This window comes from Mytilus galloprovincialis, chromosome 2 (genome assembly GCF_965363235.1).
Source record: "Mytilus galloprovincialis chromosome 2, xbMytGall1.hap1.1, whole genome shotgun sequence".
Classification (NCBI taxonomy): domain Eukaryota; kingdom Metazoa; phylum Mollusca; class Bivalvia; order Mytilida; family Mytilidae; genus Mytilus; species Mytilus galloprovincialis.
Genome location: NC_134839.1, coordinates 87,980,559 through 87,999,390, shown reverse-complemented (window position 1 = coordinate 87,999,390; position 18,832 = coordinate 87,980,559). Strand labels below are relative to the sequence as shown.

At 32.2% G+C, this 18,832-nt stretch overlaps 1 protein-coding gene across 1 annotated transcript; it reads right to left on the bottom strand.

The window, feature by feature from the left end:
* Positions 1 to 1,083: 1,083 nt before the first annotated feature.
* LOC143062570 (dynamin-like protein A) lies at positions 1,084 to 17,831 on the bottom strand. Its single transcript, XM_076234232.1, has 9 exons — positions 17,791 to 17,831; positions 14,636 to 14,701; positions 13,269 to 13,488; positions 7,822 to 8,105; positions 6,951 to 7,094; positions 6,373 to 6,579; positions 4,918 to 5,033; positions 2,679 to 2,820; positions 1,084 to 1,239 (listed from the first exon to the last, which is right to left on the bottom strand). The coding sequence occupies exons 3-9, from the start codon at positions 13,459 to 13,461 to the stop codon at positions 1,084 to 1,086; spliced, it is 1,242 nt and encodes a 413-aa protein (XP_076090347.1). The 5' UTR covers positions 13,462 to 13,488; positions 14,636 to 14,701; positions 17,791 to 17,831.
* Positions 17,832 to 18,832: the final 1,001 nt, after the last annotated feature.

Sequence of the window (18,832 nt, the reverse complement as noted above, 5' to 3'; positions counted from 1 at the left end):
ATATAAGCCAAAATCCATATTTTACCCCTATGTTCTATTTTTAGCCATGGCGGCCATCTTGGTTGTGTGGCCGGGTCACCGGACACATTTTTTGAACAAGATACCCCAATGATGATTGTGTTCAAGTTTGGTTCAATTTGGCGGCCCAGTAGTTTCAGAGGAGAAGATTTGTGTAAAAGTTAACGACGACGGACGACGGACGCAAAGTGATGAGAAGAGCTCACTTGGCCCTGTGGGCCAGGTGAGCTAAAAAGAAACCAATTAAAACGAAATTTTTCAACAGTTTTATTTAAAGATAAAGATCTGGTTTTTAGAGAATTCTTTCCATTAATCGAACCGTTCAGTTTTCCATGATTTGTGTCAAATTCTGTAATCACATTACTGGTTTAAGATATCTATTTTTAACTTGGCTCTATCATTATCGTTGAACTTATTGCGGGCACTAAAATGAATAAACGACACTGAGAAAAGATAAATTATTTATGGACTTACCAAAATATTCGAAGGTTTGACGTTTCCATGCATGATATCATGTTCGTGAAGATAAGTTAGTGCCTCTAAACACTGACATAGATAAAGATGAATACATTTCCTCCAAGGTTTATCTTGTTCTGTACTATTAAAAATTACAGTCTCTAAACTTTTATCACACTTTTCTGAGTGGATTTGAAGGATGTGGCATTTTTTTCGAGTTGCAAATGTTATTCCAAAAACATCTAAAATATTTTTATGATTGATGTTTCTACAAAGCGAAAAAATACTGGCTATAAGGTTATATAATTTATTCTGTATGTATTTTTAAAGTTTATTTTCTGAAAGTAAGACCATATGTATTCATACTTACAATTTACCTTAATTTATAAAATAAACGACTTTCTTACTCAGTGTTTCATGTATAGAAATACCAACTAATCTTTTTATTTCGCCATTATTAATTATTTTCTTATTCGTCTAAACATTAGGACCAAAGTACACATACACCTGTATTTTAAAAGTGTTCTTTACATAATGTAAATGTCCTTTACTCTTCATATTTGATGAATGTTATATCGTGTATTTCGATGTTTACAGTATAAAATGTGTTTACCGTAATATCTGGATTTCACTCAGCACTGAGCAGTTTGCATTGTTACTGTATGACCATTGCATTTGTTTTACTGCTGCATCTTTCCATTCTCCATTTACAAACACTTCAATGTCATTTGAAAGGTTTTTCTTTCGAACATAGGATCGACTTAACTTTAACATATCAAAATACTCCATATAAATGTACAAAACACGCCCGTACACAGATTTGAAGTCATTATCTACTAAAATACATTGTTTTCTTATTTCGTGTGGTTGCCTTATGTCTATTTTGATTCTTTTGACCAATATTTCCCCTGCCGAAATTCTTCTAGGAATGGTAAATTTACAGAATTGATCTATTCGGTTATTAATTTCATTTAGAAATTGTCCGAAAACTTTCTCCTTCAGAAATTTTATATCAATTTTCGTCAGCATGTGGTCTAAAACATATTTTGCACACATTTGTTTATTTTCATTGTAACTTCTAACACTTCTTCTGTTTTTAATAGATTCATTTGAAAAATACTTAATACCATAAGGGATAGCAAATAAACCAACGACTAAAGACAATGGCGCCCATAGTGGAAATGTTACAAGAATGGCCACTTTATATCTAAGGGGGATTTTTGTAAGAAATGACTTATCCTTTTCTGATTCCCATGTACTGGTCATACCTAGTTCACAAGTACTAAACGATTGTCCAAGAATTGTATTGTCTATTTCAGTACACTCAGATTCAATTATTGAACATTCCTTCTTCAACTTTTCTTCCATAAATTCGGGAAGTCCACCATTACTAGTTTCTTTTAGCCATGTTTTTATTTCTCTAGCTATACACTCCTCCACCAAACACATTAATTCCGTGTGAATCTTGTCAATATCATCATTTTCTGGTAGATCATCTTCCGTCCATGAACACAGTTTATTCTGTGTTCCCGGAAGATGTAAGTAATGATAAAGCTGTTCTGCACGTTTTAGACACTGATCAGTTGCTACGCCTTTTAGTTTCGATTGTACCTATTCATACAAAAATGTTTGACCCATTAAAAATTTCAAAGCATAACACATGGCTTAATGAAGGGTCAATCAAAAAATTTAGAAAAATGAAATGACAAAATGAAAACAATGAAAAAAATAAACGATTTTCTTACTCAGTGTTTTTATATAGAAATACAAAGTAATCTTTTAATATCTGTTTAGACACTGTTCAGTTGCTACGCATTTTAGTTTCGATTGTACCTATTCATACAAAAATGTTTGACCCATTAAAAATATTTACCAATTTCAAAGCAAAACACATGGTTTAATGAAGGGTCAATAAAAATTTTAGAAAAATGTAATGACAATGAAAACATTTGAAAAGATAATAACAGTTCGAAGAAAACTATTTTTATCCGATTTCAATCGATTAATATATTTCAGTCATTCATATCTTCAGTTAAACATTTTTGCTCAAAAGAAAATTCAGTTTGGTGTTCACCAGTATTTGGATTACTTTTTCAGTTTTTTCGTTGATATTTTAATGTTCGGTTTATATTTTCGTTTGTTCAAAAACATTTAGAGTCGCGGTTTTTTGTATTTGTATTTATTATTTTGACACACTTACTTACAGCTGTGATATTCTCTCTAACTTTTTGAACCCTCTTCATGACTTGTTTAGCCATCATTTTTTTTTCATCTTCAGTTCGTCTTGCATTAATCATCCGAGCTGCAAGTTTGAAGTTTAGCCTGTCTAGGAAATATCTCTGCCAACTGCAATGTATACCAAGGCTGACTTTAATGGTGAAATTTGAAGAGAAGATTTTTAGTTGGAATGACTTTTGTAAGTGTAATGAGATGTGTATCAAAATCATAAGTTTAACTAACCCTCATTAACTTCATATCTAAATTACTCAAATATTACAGTTAAAACCGAAAAATATCTATCTTGATGTAAGGTATATTCTTAAGTGTTTTGAAAAAAGCTTTATTCTGAGACACACGATTTACTTTTAGTTGATATTGTCCTTGAACTAGCTTTAAGTACCTGCGATTACTCTCAAATCGATTCATTGTGTCTTATTTTGTCATTTTAGGGGTTATGTTCGTTATATCGACCTGATGTATTTAGCCCCTTTTCGATTGATTTATGTAGTTTGTTCCTAAATTTTACTGCAACACATACATGTTAAACACTGCCACTTTGTGTATTAACGTGTTTAGTTAGGACCATGTAATGTAGTTATTATCGTTTGTTGCTGTATAGAATTGAGAACGGAAATGGGGAATTTGTCAAAGAGACAACAACCCGATTAAAGAGCAGAAAACAGCAGAAGAACATTTATAGGTCTTCAACGAAGAGAGAAAATTCCGCACAAGGAGGTGGTCGTCAGCCGGCCCTTAAATAAAATTGAGTACTTGGTTATTGAAAATGAACGTCACACTAAACTCCAAAACATAAAATGAAATAAAATTAAAACATACAAGACTAACAATACCGTATTTGTTTTGCGTTTATAGCTTTGGAGATAAATCAGGCCGTTATTTTTCTCGTTTAAATTGTTTAACATTGTCATTTTGGGGTATTTTATTGCATACTATGCAGTATGGGATTTGTGCATCGTTAAATGTCATACGATAACCAAGTAATGGTAACTTTTGGATTTTGTCGGGTTATGTAATGTATCCGGTTGTTTTCTGTAATTAGTTAATACTTCAGTTTTATCATGTATATCTTTTATATAGTCATTTTAATAAATTTACTGTTTGCAAAGGTATAAATTGTTCTAAATAATAGGGATGTTCTGGTACCTAACAGAAAACCCTGGTCGTTTTTGGCACAACATTTTTGAACTTTTGAACTTTTGGTCCTCGATGCTGTTCAACTGTGTACTTGTTTTGGCTTTCAAACTTTTGTATCTGGACATTACTGGTGAGTCTTGTGTGGACAAAGCGCACTTCTGGCGTATTAAATTTTAAACCTGTTGCCTTTTGTTAGCTATTATTCGTGTGTTACGATGTCAATTGTGTTCTGTTTATTTGTATTGTAGTCCTGTAATGTTGTGTTGTCATTTTAATATTATATTTAACAAGGTTCAACCCACCATTTTTTTCTTTAAAAAATGTCCTGTACCAAGTCAGGAATATGGTCATTGTAATATTATAGTTCGTTTCTGTGTGTGTTATATTTTAACGTTGTGTTTCTTTTGTGTCGTATGTTTCCTCTTATATTTGAGTGTGAATTCACATTATTATAAGACGTGTCACGGTACTTTTCTATCCCAAATTCATGTATTTAGTTTTGATGTTGTATTTGTTATTCTCATCGGATTTTGTCTAATGCTTAGTTCGTTTCTGTGTATGTTACATTTTAATGTTGTGTCGTCATTCTCTTGTATTTAATGCGTTTCCCTCGGTTTTGGTTTATGACCCGGATTTGTACTTTTCTATCGATTTATGAGTTTTGAACATCGGTATACTAATGTTGCCTTTATTTACGTCATTTGGTGTCTGATGGAGAATTATCTCATCGGCATTCCTACCACATTCTATTATTTGTATATTTTCATTGTTTAATTGTTCATCATTGCCAATTTACAATACCAAATTACGGTTTATTGGTACACGACTTTAACTGTTTGCAAAAGTACGAAATATTCGAAATTCTAAGGATTTTCTTATCAAAGGCAGAGATTACTGTAGCTGTATTTGGCACAATTTTTTGAACATTTTGGTCCTCAGTGCTTTTCACTTTATACTTGTTTGACTTTCTTACTATTTTGATCTGAGCGCCACTGATGAGTCTTATGTAGACGAAACGCGCGACTGGCGTTACAAGTTATAAGCCTGGTACCTTTGATAACTATTTACCTCGCGTGCCGAAATATTTTTTCATGGAGACATGCAGGTATCATTTGATCTATTCCTTTAAGTAGAGCTTTGAAGTTATCAGAAATCGGTTGGTCATTCTTCGATCTTTGCATTTCCTGAGAATAACGAGGAGAAACAGCATGTAGTTATTAGTAGATATCACAAATTGAAGAAAAGGTGTTTTTTTATTTTTTGTTTTTTTTTTTATTTCTTATGATAGTCATTTAAATTAGAAAAATAATTCCACCAATCTTACATTCAACAACAACCGAACATTCATATGTTCGTGAATGTCGAAAAAAGTTGACTTTGAAATGAACAGTGATTTTTTTTTAAATATGCAATAAACTGCTCATAAGTTTTTGGACGAAATCACAGTGAAAAGTAAAATCACAAAATTACTGAACTTAGAGGAAAATCTATTCGGAAAGTCCATAATCACATGGCAAAATCAAATAACAAAACAAATCAAAAACGAATGGACAAGAACTGTCATATTCCTGACTTGGTACAGGCATTTTCAAATGTAGAAAATGGTGGATTAAACCTGAAAGAGTTTGTTCACACCATATATTCTATTCGACATAACACTTTATGAATTTATTCACTGTGCATATTTAGTAGGCTTTTGTGTATTTCAATTACACTGGCTTAAACAGTTGACTAAATTGCAGTTTGAATTTGCCATCAAACTGATCAACTGGTTAAATTGCTTCATGGAAAGTCTTTTTGTTGTAATATCATAGATTATCTTGGCATCGTAAATTATGATTACTTTCTGAATTGTTTGCTTTGGACCAATACAATACTATTTCAGCCAATTTACTAATATGTTACTTCATGCGACCAACCCAACGAATTGCACTGAAATTTGATTAAACTGTTCAATACTATCATATTAGTTTAGACAAAAATATACACTCATGTCATATGAGCACCTCTATGATTTAAGGAAATATGACTGCTACAAACATCCTCTATGATCACGTTAGTGACGTCGTTTTATTTTACCGAAAAAGCATGTAAGTTTTGTTTTCGCATACAAAAATATCATTCAATTTACTTTGAATTCAGTTTAAGAAGCTGGTAACCAATAAAACATCAGATAATGCAACTTACAAATTAACGTCATTCAATACAGATACTTTTTTTTTAGAAACAAATATAAAAAACCCAAAAAGTTAAAAGAACACAAAGTTGATCATACTTCATTTAATTCTATATATTTACTACACCAATAACATAAAGATCATTTCAAAATATGATTTTTTGCATATTTTACTAAACTTAATTGTATGATTCATGACATTTTTCTTTGTCAATGCAAATCCTTGAGAGAAACGGGATACATGCTTTAGCTGTATCGCTGCATTATCACTGTCTAATGAGGATATATTTTATAAGTAAATATTATATAAACGGAAAAAAAGATACATAAGACGTAAAATAATTTACCTCCCACGCACTGATCTTGTACATTTTACTGCTGTCGAAATTAGTCCATTTATTAGAAAGTTTCTCTTTGATATGATTGAATACTTTTTCTTCGTCCTCATGCATCTGGTCCCATTTGTTACATACAAATATTGCTCTTCTTGGATCAAACACAGTCTTTACACCCCTACATATACGTCTTTCTTGTTCGTCTAATATTCTTTGAAGCTGTTAACAATGAGTTTAAAAGATGAGAAGAGTAGTTCCTAACAAGCAGTAAAAACCGATTAAAACTATATTTTTATTAAATGTCAATGTTCAGAAAAAAACATCTATACATATATACATGCAATGCTGTTTAAAATATAACTCAACAACAACTTGTACTGCAAATGTTGTATAATCTATAATATCAACACTTTACACATTTGCATAAAATTATTAGTATAATAAAAAGTAAAGTAACAAAAAGTTTAATCTCTTATGTGTTGATTATACACTCCGCGAGGAGAAATATAATACATAAAAAGTGTTAATCTCGCACAATTAAATGCTAACACGATTATCCCTAATAAGTTAACTAGCTATATAATACTCACTCTATCACTCTGAACTCCTCCTGCGTTTGTTGGATTGATGATATAAATAAATGCCAGAGCCGATGGAAGGTACTCAAACAAACGCGTTGCGAGAATATCGTTGTCTGGGCTTATACCAGGTGTATCCACAATCATTATTTTACTCTGAAAAAAACCCCTCTTCCTTGAAATGGAATGTTTGAAAATGTGTATCAGAAGAAAATAAATAATAATTGTAAAACAAAATAGAGAGGATAAAAGTTAGAGATTTTTTTTTTTAAATAAACTATTTTAAAGAATAAAGGCCTCTCTGTTAACGGCAGTTTTTGTTACTTCACTTTAAATCGTTATATGGTACCATATCCTTACAAATTGTGTGTATATCAAAAGATCGAAGACTTTGTTATTAAATGTTTTCTGTCTCATGTCTTCATTTTACACAATTTTTTAAGAAAAAGTAAAATCACAAAAATACTGAACTCCGAGAAAAATTCAAAACGGAAAGTCTCTTATCAAAATGCAAAATCAAAGACAAAGGATAAAACTCATCAAACGAATGCAGAACAACTGGCATATTCCTGACTTGGTACTGGCATTTTCAAATGTAGGAAATGGTGGATTGAACCTGATAGGAAATGGTGGGTTGAACCTGGTTTTATAGCGCTAGACCACTCACTTTTATGACAATCGCATCAGATTCCGTTATTTTTACAACGATGCGTGAACAAATCAGGCATAATCGGTAAAATAGTCAACCTATGGTTACAATAGTCATCACTGTGTTAAAATCCCAAAACAAACAAAATTATGCGAAAAACAGAAAATGCATTTATCAAAAAGCATTTACAGAATAAGTTCAGTTATTTATTCCAGAATTTCGTTGTAAATTTACCTGCAGACAAGGAATAGGCCAGCATATATCTACAGCTTTATACTTCTCCCCGGCTTCAGTAGCACATATATAATCCTTCAGAAGTATCCTCATTTCTTCGACTCCTTGGATATCAGCAAGATTCAGATTATGCTGTTTGTCCTCACTGTCTGTCAATAGTATTCTTTTGTTATCTCCGTTACTGATACGACATATCGGTGAAGTACAGGTCAAAGGTGACTGAGGAAGAAGTTCTACTCCAAGTAATAAGTTAACGAAAGTACTCTTTCCAGCGCTGGTCTCTCCTTGAAAGAATATCACCACGATGTGCACATTTGAATGGTAAAATTACATTAAATTTCGTTTTCAATTAGTATATCCATAGATATAAGGTGACATAAAACTATATTTTGAGGAAAATATTTTAAATCATTGTAGTATCAAATTTTAGGTAATTGAGGTATAATTACATTATTGGGAAATATCAATACGAATAAAGTGTCAATACTTTGTTGACCTTTCTTTTTTTTTTGTACTGTGAATTCAGAAATTATTGCCTGCATTTATTATTGCAACAATTGAAGATTCAACAAAATTGCGAGATTTTAAAAAATTGCGATTTCAGGAAAAGCTTTAAACAGATATATATACAAGTCTAAATTGAAAACTACGTTCAAACCTATGATTGCGTTGGATAAAAACCGCAATTTTTATACGTGTGCAAGTAAAACAAATTTCGTTGTAGAAGGGTCTAACACACAAACAACATCTTGACCAAAAAAAGTGAAAAAGTATATTTAAACAAAACGCATTTGACTAACAGGTCGAACAACTGATGTTCTTAAATTCTACTGACTGCCATTGGCGATTGCCAAATAAAATTGATCACAAGATGTAGCAAAATGGATCTTAATATAAATTTAATACTAAACAGAAAACCCAATAAACTTGTGACCAAGATGTTATGCCACAAACACAAGGTGTCCATATTTTTTTTGTTGGACACCAGATCTAGATTTCGACAATATATGTCTCTTCAATGATGTTAGGTATCGAAACGGTAATTGGAAGTCCATATGATTTACCCTCAATTTCAGATAAACTCTTAATTTTAAGAGTCAATATAGGATGAACGGATCATATAAACCGGAGGAAAAATATGATACAAGCCCAAACGAAAAAATATAAACAAGTCTAAATTTAAAACTACGTTCAAACCTATGATTGCGTTGGATAAAAAACCGCAATTTTTATACGTGTGCATGTAAAACAAATTTCGTTGTAGAAGGGTCTAAAGACAGCACAAACAACATTTTCCAAAAGACCAAAAAAGTGAAAAAGTATATTTAAACAAAACGCATTATATGTACCAGATATCTATATGCGAGATTTATTATTGTGAGACTCGACTGGTCGTATTATTTGCATTAAAAAAAACCAGCAATAATTTCTTAATTTACAATTTGCTCTGAACGTCACTGTTTTGTGGACGAAACGCGCGTCTGGCGTATTAAATTAGAATCCTGGTACATTTGATAACTATTTACACAACAGGGCGATGCCATTGCTGGTGGACATTTGAGCACTCCGGTGTTGACATGGATATCAATTATATGGTCATTTTTTATAAATTTCCTGTTACAAAACTTTGATTTTTTTTTTTGAAGAACTAAGGATTTTGTTGTTCGATGAATAGATTACCTTAGTCGTATTTGGCACAACTTTTTTGAATTTTGGGTCCTCAATGCTCTTCAACTTTGTACTTGTTTGGCTTTATAACTATTTTGATATGAGCGTCACTGATGATTCTTATGTAGACGAAACGTGCGCCTGGCGTATTACATTATAATTCTGATACCTTTGATAACTATTTTGGTATGTTATACCCTACGGCAAAATTAACTTCCAATAAATTTACTTATTCCTTTAAGTTTAATTACATGAAAGCGTTTATTAAGAAGGTGAATTTAGAAACCACTTCGAGCGAACAAATTTATACATGTTATTGTTATTTACTGGCAGAAGATCTAAACCATATCAGGATGTTTTTGTTTAATGTTTCTCTGTATCGACATGATCAGTTAAACTGTTTTCTGTATCGACATGATGAGTTAAACTGTTTTCAACTGATTTTTATAGTTTGTTCTAATGTTGTGATGTTACACCACTGTCCAGTGTTAGGGGATATTTAAGTGCCCACAAACATGTTTAACCCCGCCTCATTCTATATGTGTAAATAAAGGCAACAGTAGTATACCGCTGTTCAAAACTCATAAATCCATGGACAAAAAACAAAATCGGGGTAACAAACTAAAACCGAGGGAAACGCATTAAATATAAGAGGAGAACAACGACATAACACTAAAATGTAACACACATAGACAAAATCCCACGAGAATAACAAATATAACATATATATATAACATCAAAACCAAATACATGAATTTGGGATAGACAAGTACCGTGACACGTCTTATCGCAATGTGAATTTACACTCAAAAATAAGAGAAAACAAACGACACAACGTTATAATGTAATACACACAGAAACGAACTATAATATAACAATGGCCATATTCCTGACTTGGTACAGGGCATTTTTAAAGGAAAAAAATGGTGGGTTGAACCTGGTTTTGTGGCATGCAAAACCTCGCACTTTTATGGCCATGTGAAATATAACATCAAAATGACAACACAGGACTACAATATAAATAAATTGGAGAACACAATTGACAAAGAATCACACGAACAACAGCCAACAAAAGGCAACAAGTATCAAAATTTTAATACGCCACAAGTGTATTTTGTCCACACAAGACCTACGTGTGACGCCCAGATACAAAAGTTTAAAAGCCGAAACGAGTACAAAGTTGAACAGCATCGAGGACCAAAAGATCAAAAAGGTTGTGCCAAAAACGGCAAGGGTTTTCTGTTAGTTACCAGAAAATCCCTATAATTTAGAATAATTTATACTTTTGCAAACAGTAAATTTTATAAAATGAATATTCAAAAGATGTACATGATAAAACTGAAGTATTAACTAATTACAGGAAACAACTGAAATACATTTACATAACCAGACATTTGAAACACAAAAGTAGACACATCCGAATACGTTTAAACCTCTACGCCAAGTGACGTCCTATTTGAAACTGAAAAATGACGAAAAAATGACGTCATTTGAATTTGTAAAACAGATCATCAAAAAATGAAAAATGACGTCACATAAGAATGAATAAGATAGAATTAGGATTAATTTAAGATTATATATTTGAACTAAATACTGATATTGCATTTAATAACAAAGCACATTTTAATACTTATTAATATCAAACTAAGGTAGCAATTAACTATATTATAAAACTATGTCCGGTATATTTTGCATCTAACTTCAAACGTAAAATATCGTACTGATTACGTTGAACGAAATCAAATCTGATAAATGAAGGCGGTGATTAATTTTCGTTACCATAACACATAAATATAATAGAAAAGACGTCAACACATTTGACAAAATCCGATGAGAATTACAAATATAACTTTAAACATTTAAACTAAGTACATGAATTTGGGATGGACAAGTACCGTACCACGTCTTATAGTATGCGAGTTCACACTCGGCAAAACAGTCACAATCGGGAATAAGTCACATTTGGTAATTAAAAGATTAGACGACATTATGACAAAACACAATCTACCATGTGGTAAAAATGTCCTTAGCTAGTTTGGTCAACGAAACATCGTATGGATCCACCAAATCGTGATGGTGTCCATAAAATTTACGGAGTGTCAATTTTAATCTGTCCTCCTCATAACTTTGTTGGAGCAGTTTCTGCGTAAGGAGCACACTCCTGTATATGAAGTCCGTATAGTGTGAACAAGCACGAGAATAACGTATCAATTGTGATATGTAAACACCATACGAAGGGGCAGAGGGTATGTTACTGCTGAGAAATGGGAAATTGATAATTGGGAAGTTGAAATCGTCCCGTTTATCATAGATTTTCGTGTGAATTCGTCCATCTACGTCAATATTGAGGAAAAGATCAAGGTATGAAGCAGTCTTTCTAGTATATGTGGTATCCTTAATTTCAAGTTCACTTGGATATATGAGATGTATATAAGTATTGGCTGAAATATGGGTTATTCAATGATAGAACATCATCAATATATCGGAAAGTAAAATTAAAGAATTTCGCAAGGTGCTTTTTCTTTTTGTCTTTTAGAAGGTTCTGAATGAATTCTGCTTCATACGAGTACAAAAACAAATCAGCCAGCAGGGGTGCACAATTAGTACCCATTGAAATACCGACTGTCTGTTGAAATATATATCCTCCAAACTCAACAAATATATTGTCGATCAAAAAGTCCAGCATTTTGATAATATCATCTTCTGTATATTTTCTGGGAGATTCAGTGTGATTTTTCACAAAATATGAATTATTGTAACCCAAAACAAGAAATTTGTATCTACGATTTCCATTTTTATAGAAAAAGCTCTGTTTTATGAGATGGTGTAGTCGATCTTTCAACTGAGCATGGGGAATAGTAGTATATAGCGTAGAAAAAACAAAAGTTTTTATGTTGCTGCAAAATTGCAAAGATTGTGATTGAAGGTTAAGCAGTAGATCTTTCGAATTTTTGAGAATCCACATCTGGTTAACACCACTGGTAGAATATATCTCCTCACAATATTTTTGAAGCCCATCTTTAACTGTCGAAAGTCCCAAGTCAGGAGCCTTTAGTTCAGTTGTTGGTGATTCACGTCGGTCAGTATTGTTTTTCGTAATTTGTTTTGGTTATGAAAAAGGCCGTTAGCTTAACTTTAGCTTTAACTGAATTGTTCATATTTTACATGTCGGAGTCTTTATTATTCTACTATACGGTATGGTTTTTTTCTCATTGTTGAAGGCCACACTGCTGCCTATAGTTGCTAACATCCACTTTATTTGAACTTTGGTGGATAGTTGTTTCAGAGGCAATCATTCCAAATTTCCTTATCCATAAATAGACAGTGTAGTAGCAGCTTTGAGTTCGTTTCTGTATTGTCTTTTGTTTTTTGTTACACTTAAATGTTTCGTTGTTTTCCTCTTATAGTTGATGTGTTTCCATCGGTTTAAGTTTGTAACCCGGATTTTTTTTCTCTCAATCGTTTTATGACTTTGAAACAGCGGTTAACTTCTGGTAACTTTATTTATCACTATTTATATATTTGTTCATATTTAATGAATACAGTCAACGTCGTTTTAAATTAATCTGATCATTCAAAATCAACAGTATTGGTTTTCATTTCACAACAGAAAATTGCAGTCTATTTCATTTAATTTGTAAAATTTGGCATACGTTAATTTCTCATTTTGTTAAAATAATGTATTCAAGCATAGTGATATTCTTTCTTAAAAATAAAACACAATCAAATACTCACTTGTAGGATCACTAACCTGTAACATTGAACAAACAAATACAAACCTGTGATAACAATTGGACAGATGTCTTCACACACATCAGCTTTCTGCTTATGGACCAATTTGATAATATCTCCAAATTCTGCTGTCAATTCTTCGTTTATCTCAGGAAAGAAATGCTTGCTTTTAACAATATCTTCTATTTCTTCATACACTTTATATAAATTACTTTTCGCATTTCTATCAAATGTGGCCATCCTTGATAACACATTCGCTGCTTCACTCTATAAAATAAATTTATAAATGGATGTTCAAAACCACTGGCAATAAACTCATCATAAATATCAGAATTAATATTATGTTCGCCATACGCGTGTTTCGCTTAAAAAATCAAAGTCATGTATACAGTTAATTGATAATTGTTACCATATTCATGTCAACACTGAGTGTTGACTACTTGGCTGGTAAACCTCCACTAGTATTGGATTTAATCCAGTGATTGTAAACAAACTCTAAATATATACCAGGATTCAAATTTTGTACGCTAGCGAGGTTTTTTTTCACAAAAAGATTTGTACATGGTGCTTGAATAAAAGTTTAAAAGATAAATTACAGTGTGAAGTTAAAAATTATTGAGGAACAAAAAATTAAGAAAGGTTTTGTCGAATAAAGCATCTAATTTATGAACATATGAATAAAAATTCATGCCAACTCTTTAAGTGTTGGCTAGTGGGCTCAGTGAGTAAATATGAATCAAATATATGACATGACGAAACATACACTGATACATTACTGAGACTGGTTAGAGGGAGGGATTGGCGCCAGCAAACATGTTTAACCCAGCTGCAATCTGAAAGTGTCTGTCATAAATCAGTAGCCTGTAATTCAGTGACAATCGTTTGTTGCTGTATATGATATTTATTTTTCGTGTAATGTGTTGTACATAAATCAGGCCGTTTGATTTCACTTTTGAATTGATTTACATTTGTCATTTCGGGGTCGTTTATAGTTTTTATCTGGTTTGGATTTTATTCATTTTTCAAGGAAGTACAGTGACCTATAGATGTTTACCTGTACGTAATTTCATATCTGTAAGAGAGGTGTTACAATTATACCATCACTTTTATGATGACTACCATATTCAGCAAAATTATGGGTTGAATAAGGTATGATATCTCAATTACTTGATTAATCGATCACTTTTCCAAGTTAGAATTCTATACAGATCCTAGGAAAAACTCAAATAACACGGAGTTAAAAACATTATACTGAACTTTAAAATGCACCTGTTATCGCCTAGTATAGCAAACTCTATACACCTATACAAAGAACCAGAAAAGTTAACTGTCAGACACAGTTTGTGGTCTTTTGGAAGACTAAGAAAACTCAGTAATTAAAAGATATGATTATAAATAAATATAAGCTACTTACACATGCCGTTTTATGGACTTCATCGGGAATTTCCCTTTCATCCTTGAAATCAAAAGATAAGGTGTCCTAAGAATGAAAAATAAAATATTCTTGAATTTTCTAATCTCTATTTATTTTCACGTATACATTCCAGTAATGCATGGTGACGATCTGAATGAATTTTGATTGTAATAACATTAGAACTACGTATTATACATGGGCGGATCCAGGATTTTAGATTAGGGGGCGCAAGTTCTATATTCGCCGAGCGGAGCGAAGCCAGAAAAATTTTGAGGTAAAATTATTAAAATATTCTTCTAAAGGGGTGCAATGTAGGTTTTTTGAACTATTGTGTGGAAAATTAGCGAGAAATTAAAGTTTCAAGCAGAAACCGCCTAAATCCACCCTTAAAACAATCTACAATCAGTAGCGACTGACTGACGGCTCGACAGACAGAGGTAAAACAAAATGTTCTTGTTCCGCGAAGAACCGCCTAGACTCCTAGTTATGATGGCAAGGTCTCCTACAAATTAGAAAAATCTACCACCCCTAACTTACGCACTAAGAGATTCATATTGCATATATGAGTTTATAAAGTTACAGTTATAAAGCTGCTGCCTCAAAACCAGAAGCTGAAGATTATGCAAACATTTTATTTTGATTCTGTGTTCCTTTGCAAATCTACAATCAAGACACCAGCACTTGTCGTAAAATTATCTATACAGCAATATCAGGTAATATCTTAACTAATCCTTGAAAGACATGGTACTGGTACAATGGTAGTTGTGACATAAAGAAATACAGGAACATCGCAAAAAAAAAAATAACCCTTGTTTTGCACATTGTCAGTGTGTCTAAGCCAATTGTACAAGGTTTCAATAATGCGAAATGAAACCGGTTAACTTAAGAATTACTTTAACACTCCATAACACCATCCCTGACAAACTTGGTTAAGACAATTGAAATGTGAAGAGTTGACAGATAGATAAGAGGACCGACGGACGCAAAGTGAGACGAGACAGATCACAACAGCATACAAGTGTAAGATAATTATTACTTTTCCCCGTGATTTTTAATTGTCCTTTCATAATATATTTTTTTATTTTATTTTCGGAGGTCGTGCCAGACTTTATATATACTGTGTTCGCCACAAACATCTATATACTGTGTTCGCCACAAACATCTATATACTGTGTTCGCCACAAACATCTAAAATCAAAATGAGGTGCATTTACGAAGTTATGTTTATTTTCTGGGGATTCCATGCATGTACATTGTAATACGGTACATAATTCGGCAAAAATTTTAGGTTGCAAGTAAGCAATATATATAGACACAGAGATACAAATTATAAACTAACCTTTCGCTTGAATCAGTATTTCTATCTACCATGAAAGATATTAACAAATAATCTCACCTGGACTGTTTTCTTGGCCATGTCATGATGAAATTGTGAAAGTGAGTGAGGGACGTTTTGGAACTTGGATTATCAAAGAAATTAATTATAAAAACCGTAAATACATTGTAACAATTGTTTTTACTTTTTAAACTGCTAAAAACCTTGCGTTTATATTTGTCATGAAACGCAGCTCCGCGTTTGACACCACCCTTTGAAGTATATAATATTTATAGAACTTAAATAAATCGTAGGTCAGTTGATTAGTTATCAAGTTGATTCCGTTAAACTGACTGTTTTACATATACTTGGGATGTTAAAAAAGATGGAATGGTCTCTTCTGATACTCAAATAAGTTGAAACAACCCATGCTTTGCAAATTTTAGGGGGAGCGCACGCCCGCCACTCCCCCGCCTAAATCCGACCCTGTTATACAAATAAAGGTTAAACCCTATATAACACTCATACTAGCCATTAGTGTTTTAACAAAGAAGTAAGCTATTTCATCATAAAATGGCGTAGAAGGTACTTTGAAAAAAACATTATTCGGATGATCACGAATTTAATTTCTCAATGACATATCAGACTGATTTATCTAAATAATTTGGATATTTTTATTTATCGTTGTAGAATAACATGATACCATAATTCAATTAACCTTTGGCACTCTGTTTTATTCTTTGACTTCAAAATGACAAAACCAATGACTGATTAGACAAATAAAACAAATGAATTAATCCTACAAATAAAAAGCATTTTCATCAATACAGTACTCCTGATTATGTATTATCGGAATGTTGAACATCATTGCTACTGGTTGATACACTTTCCAACAAACGTTTGATATTCCAAAATCGTGCATCGCTTTTGTGCCACCACAAATTTGTTGATTGCTAATCTATGAGAGTTTAGAACATTGATTTACCCTAAACGTATGTGGTATTTTTCATTGTAAGAAGTTCTGATGGGTGTCACATATAGAGAAGGATGTGCTTTTAGTAGCAGAAAAATAAAGGCAACAGTAGTATACCGCTGTTCGAAATTCATAAATCGATATTCCTGACTTGGTACAAGCATGTTCTTAAGTAGTGTTCATTGTTCTATGCACTCTTTTTCGTTGACCTTGATCTCTGATTTAATTTGCTCTTGTATCAGCGTATCGAGCTACTGGCGACGAACCTTCTTTAAATGCATTTGAAAAGAGAAGGATGTGCTTCAAATAACAGAACATCTACAACATTACCAATTATGATTGAACTAGTTTTATATTGACAAATAACTGGGATATAAAAGTATAAACAAAAATACAGACCACCGAGGAAAATTCAGAATGGAAAGTCCCAAATCAAATGACAAAATTAAAAGCTGAAACCCATCAAACGAATTTAAAATTGTCATTTTTCTGACTTGGTACAATCATGTTCTTATGTGTAGTGTTCATTGTTCTATGCACCCTTTTTCGTTGACTTTGATTTAATTTGCTCTTGTATCAAGCTACTGGTGACGAACCCTCATTAAATGCTATTCGTATAACTTGGATATCTCATTTTGATTTAGACTGTTGAAACCAGTACACAATTGATAAGGTAAAATATTCACAGTTCTTTTAATTAAAAATTTATCGATTAAAGTAGATTCTCTTATGTATACTTAAAGAACTTTAAACAGTAATTATGAAAGACCGGGTCCCTTTTATTTTCAAATAACTCTATCAATGTTCTTTTCATTAGACATGTTGACGTTTGAAGCAAAACAAATTTGACAAGAATGTAAGTCATACCGATATGCTGATACCATCTGAATCAGAAACAGCACAATCTGAATCAGAAATAGCCAATCGTCTTAATATGGAAGGTTTCTTTTTCTTAGACGATGCCATCAGAAGCTTTCAAATCTACAAGGTACGAAAATACTATAAGACATGAGTTTGTATTTAAGAATTGAATGGATCTTTTGGTAAATTCATTGGGGTGTAAAAGCGTTGACCGAAGTGCATTTTGTATGAAGCGGGGAAGCGCTGCATTCTAAACATTTGCGTACGGTCAATGCTTTTACAACCCAATGAAATTACAAAAAGAAGCATTTAATACTGATAATTACATTTGTTAGCTAGGATCATGAAAACACGATTTCTATCAAGTTTTTAATTAATTTACCTGTGCAATTTATAATGGTACCTCATGTCATTCTGAATATTAAATTTCATTGTGTAATGAATGTCAATTGCAGACGAACGCGAGATTGCTGTTAGTCAATTAAAGTAACGCAATATTATGAAACATACATGCAATATAATTATTAAAGAATGACAAACACAAATCCATACGCCGACTGCAATTGCATGCACACACAAAATGTCTTAATATGACATGAAACTTTTATAGAATTCGATCTAGAATGTCCCAATTGACATTAATAAGATTAAATTGTATATTGTACTGAACCTGTATGTAGACAGTTACAATTCAAATTTATAATTTCAATTATAGATTTATTGCACTTGCATGTTTACAAAATTGTTTTAATATTGTTATTGCGTTCCAGCTCATATAAACCAATTGACCTTAATAAGCTTCAAAATAGATTACCTAAATCAAGATTTACCTGTGCAGATGACATTGAAATGCATCTAAATCGATGGAAGTGGCCTGAAAACCATTACCATTGGCAATGATAATCTTTTTATTAGCTTTATTATGTTAATTGGAATGATGTGAAATTTCCGTCTGTAAACTTGCCTTTTTTTCTCTTAACCCTCGCGAAAAATACACCATCGATGAATGAGTTCTAAATAAAGGCAACAGTAGTCTACCGCTGTTCGA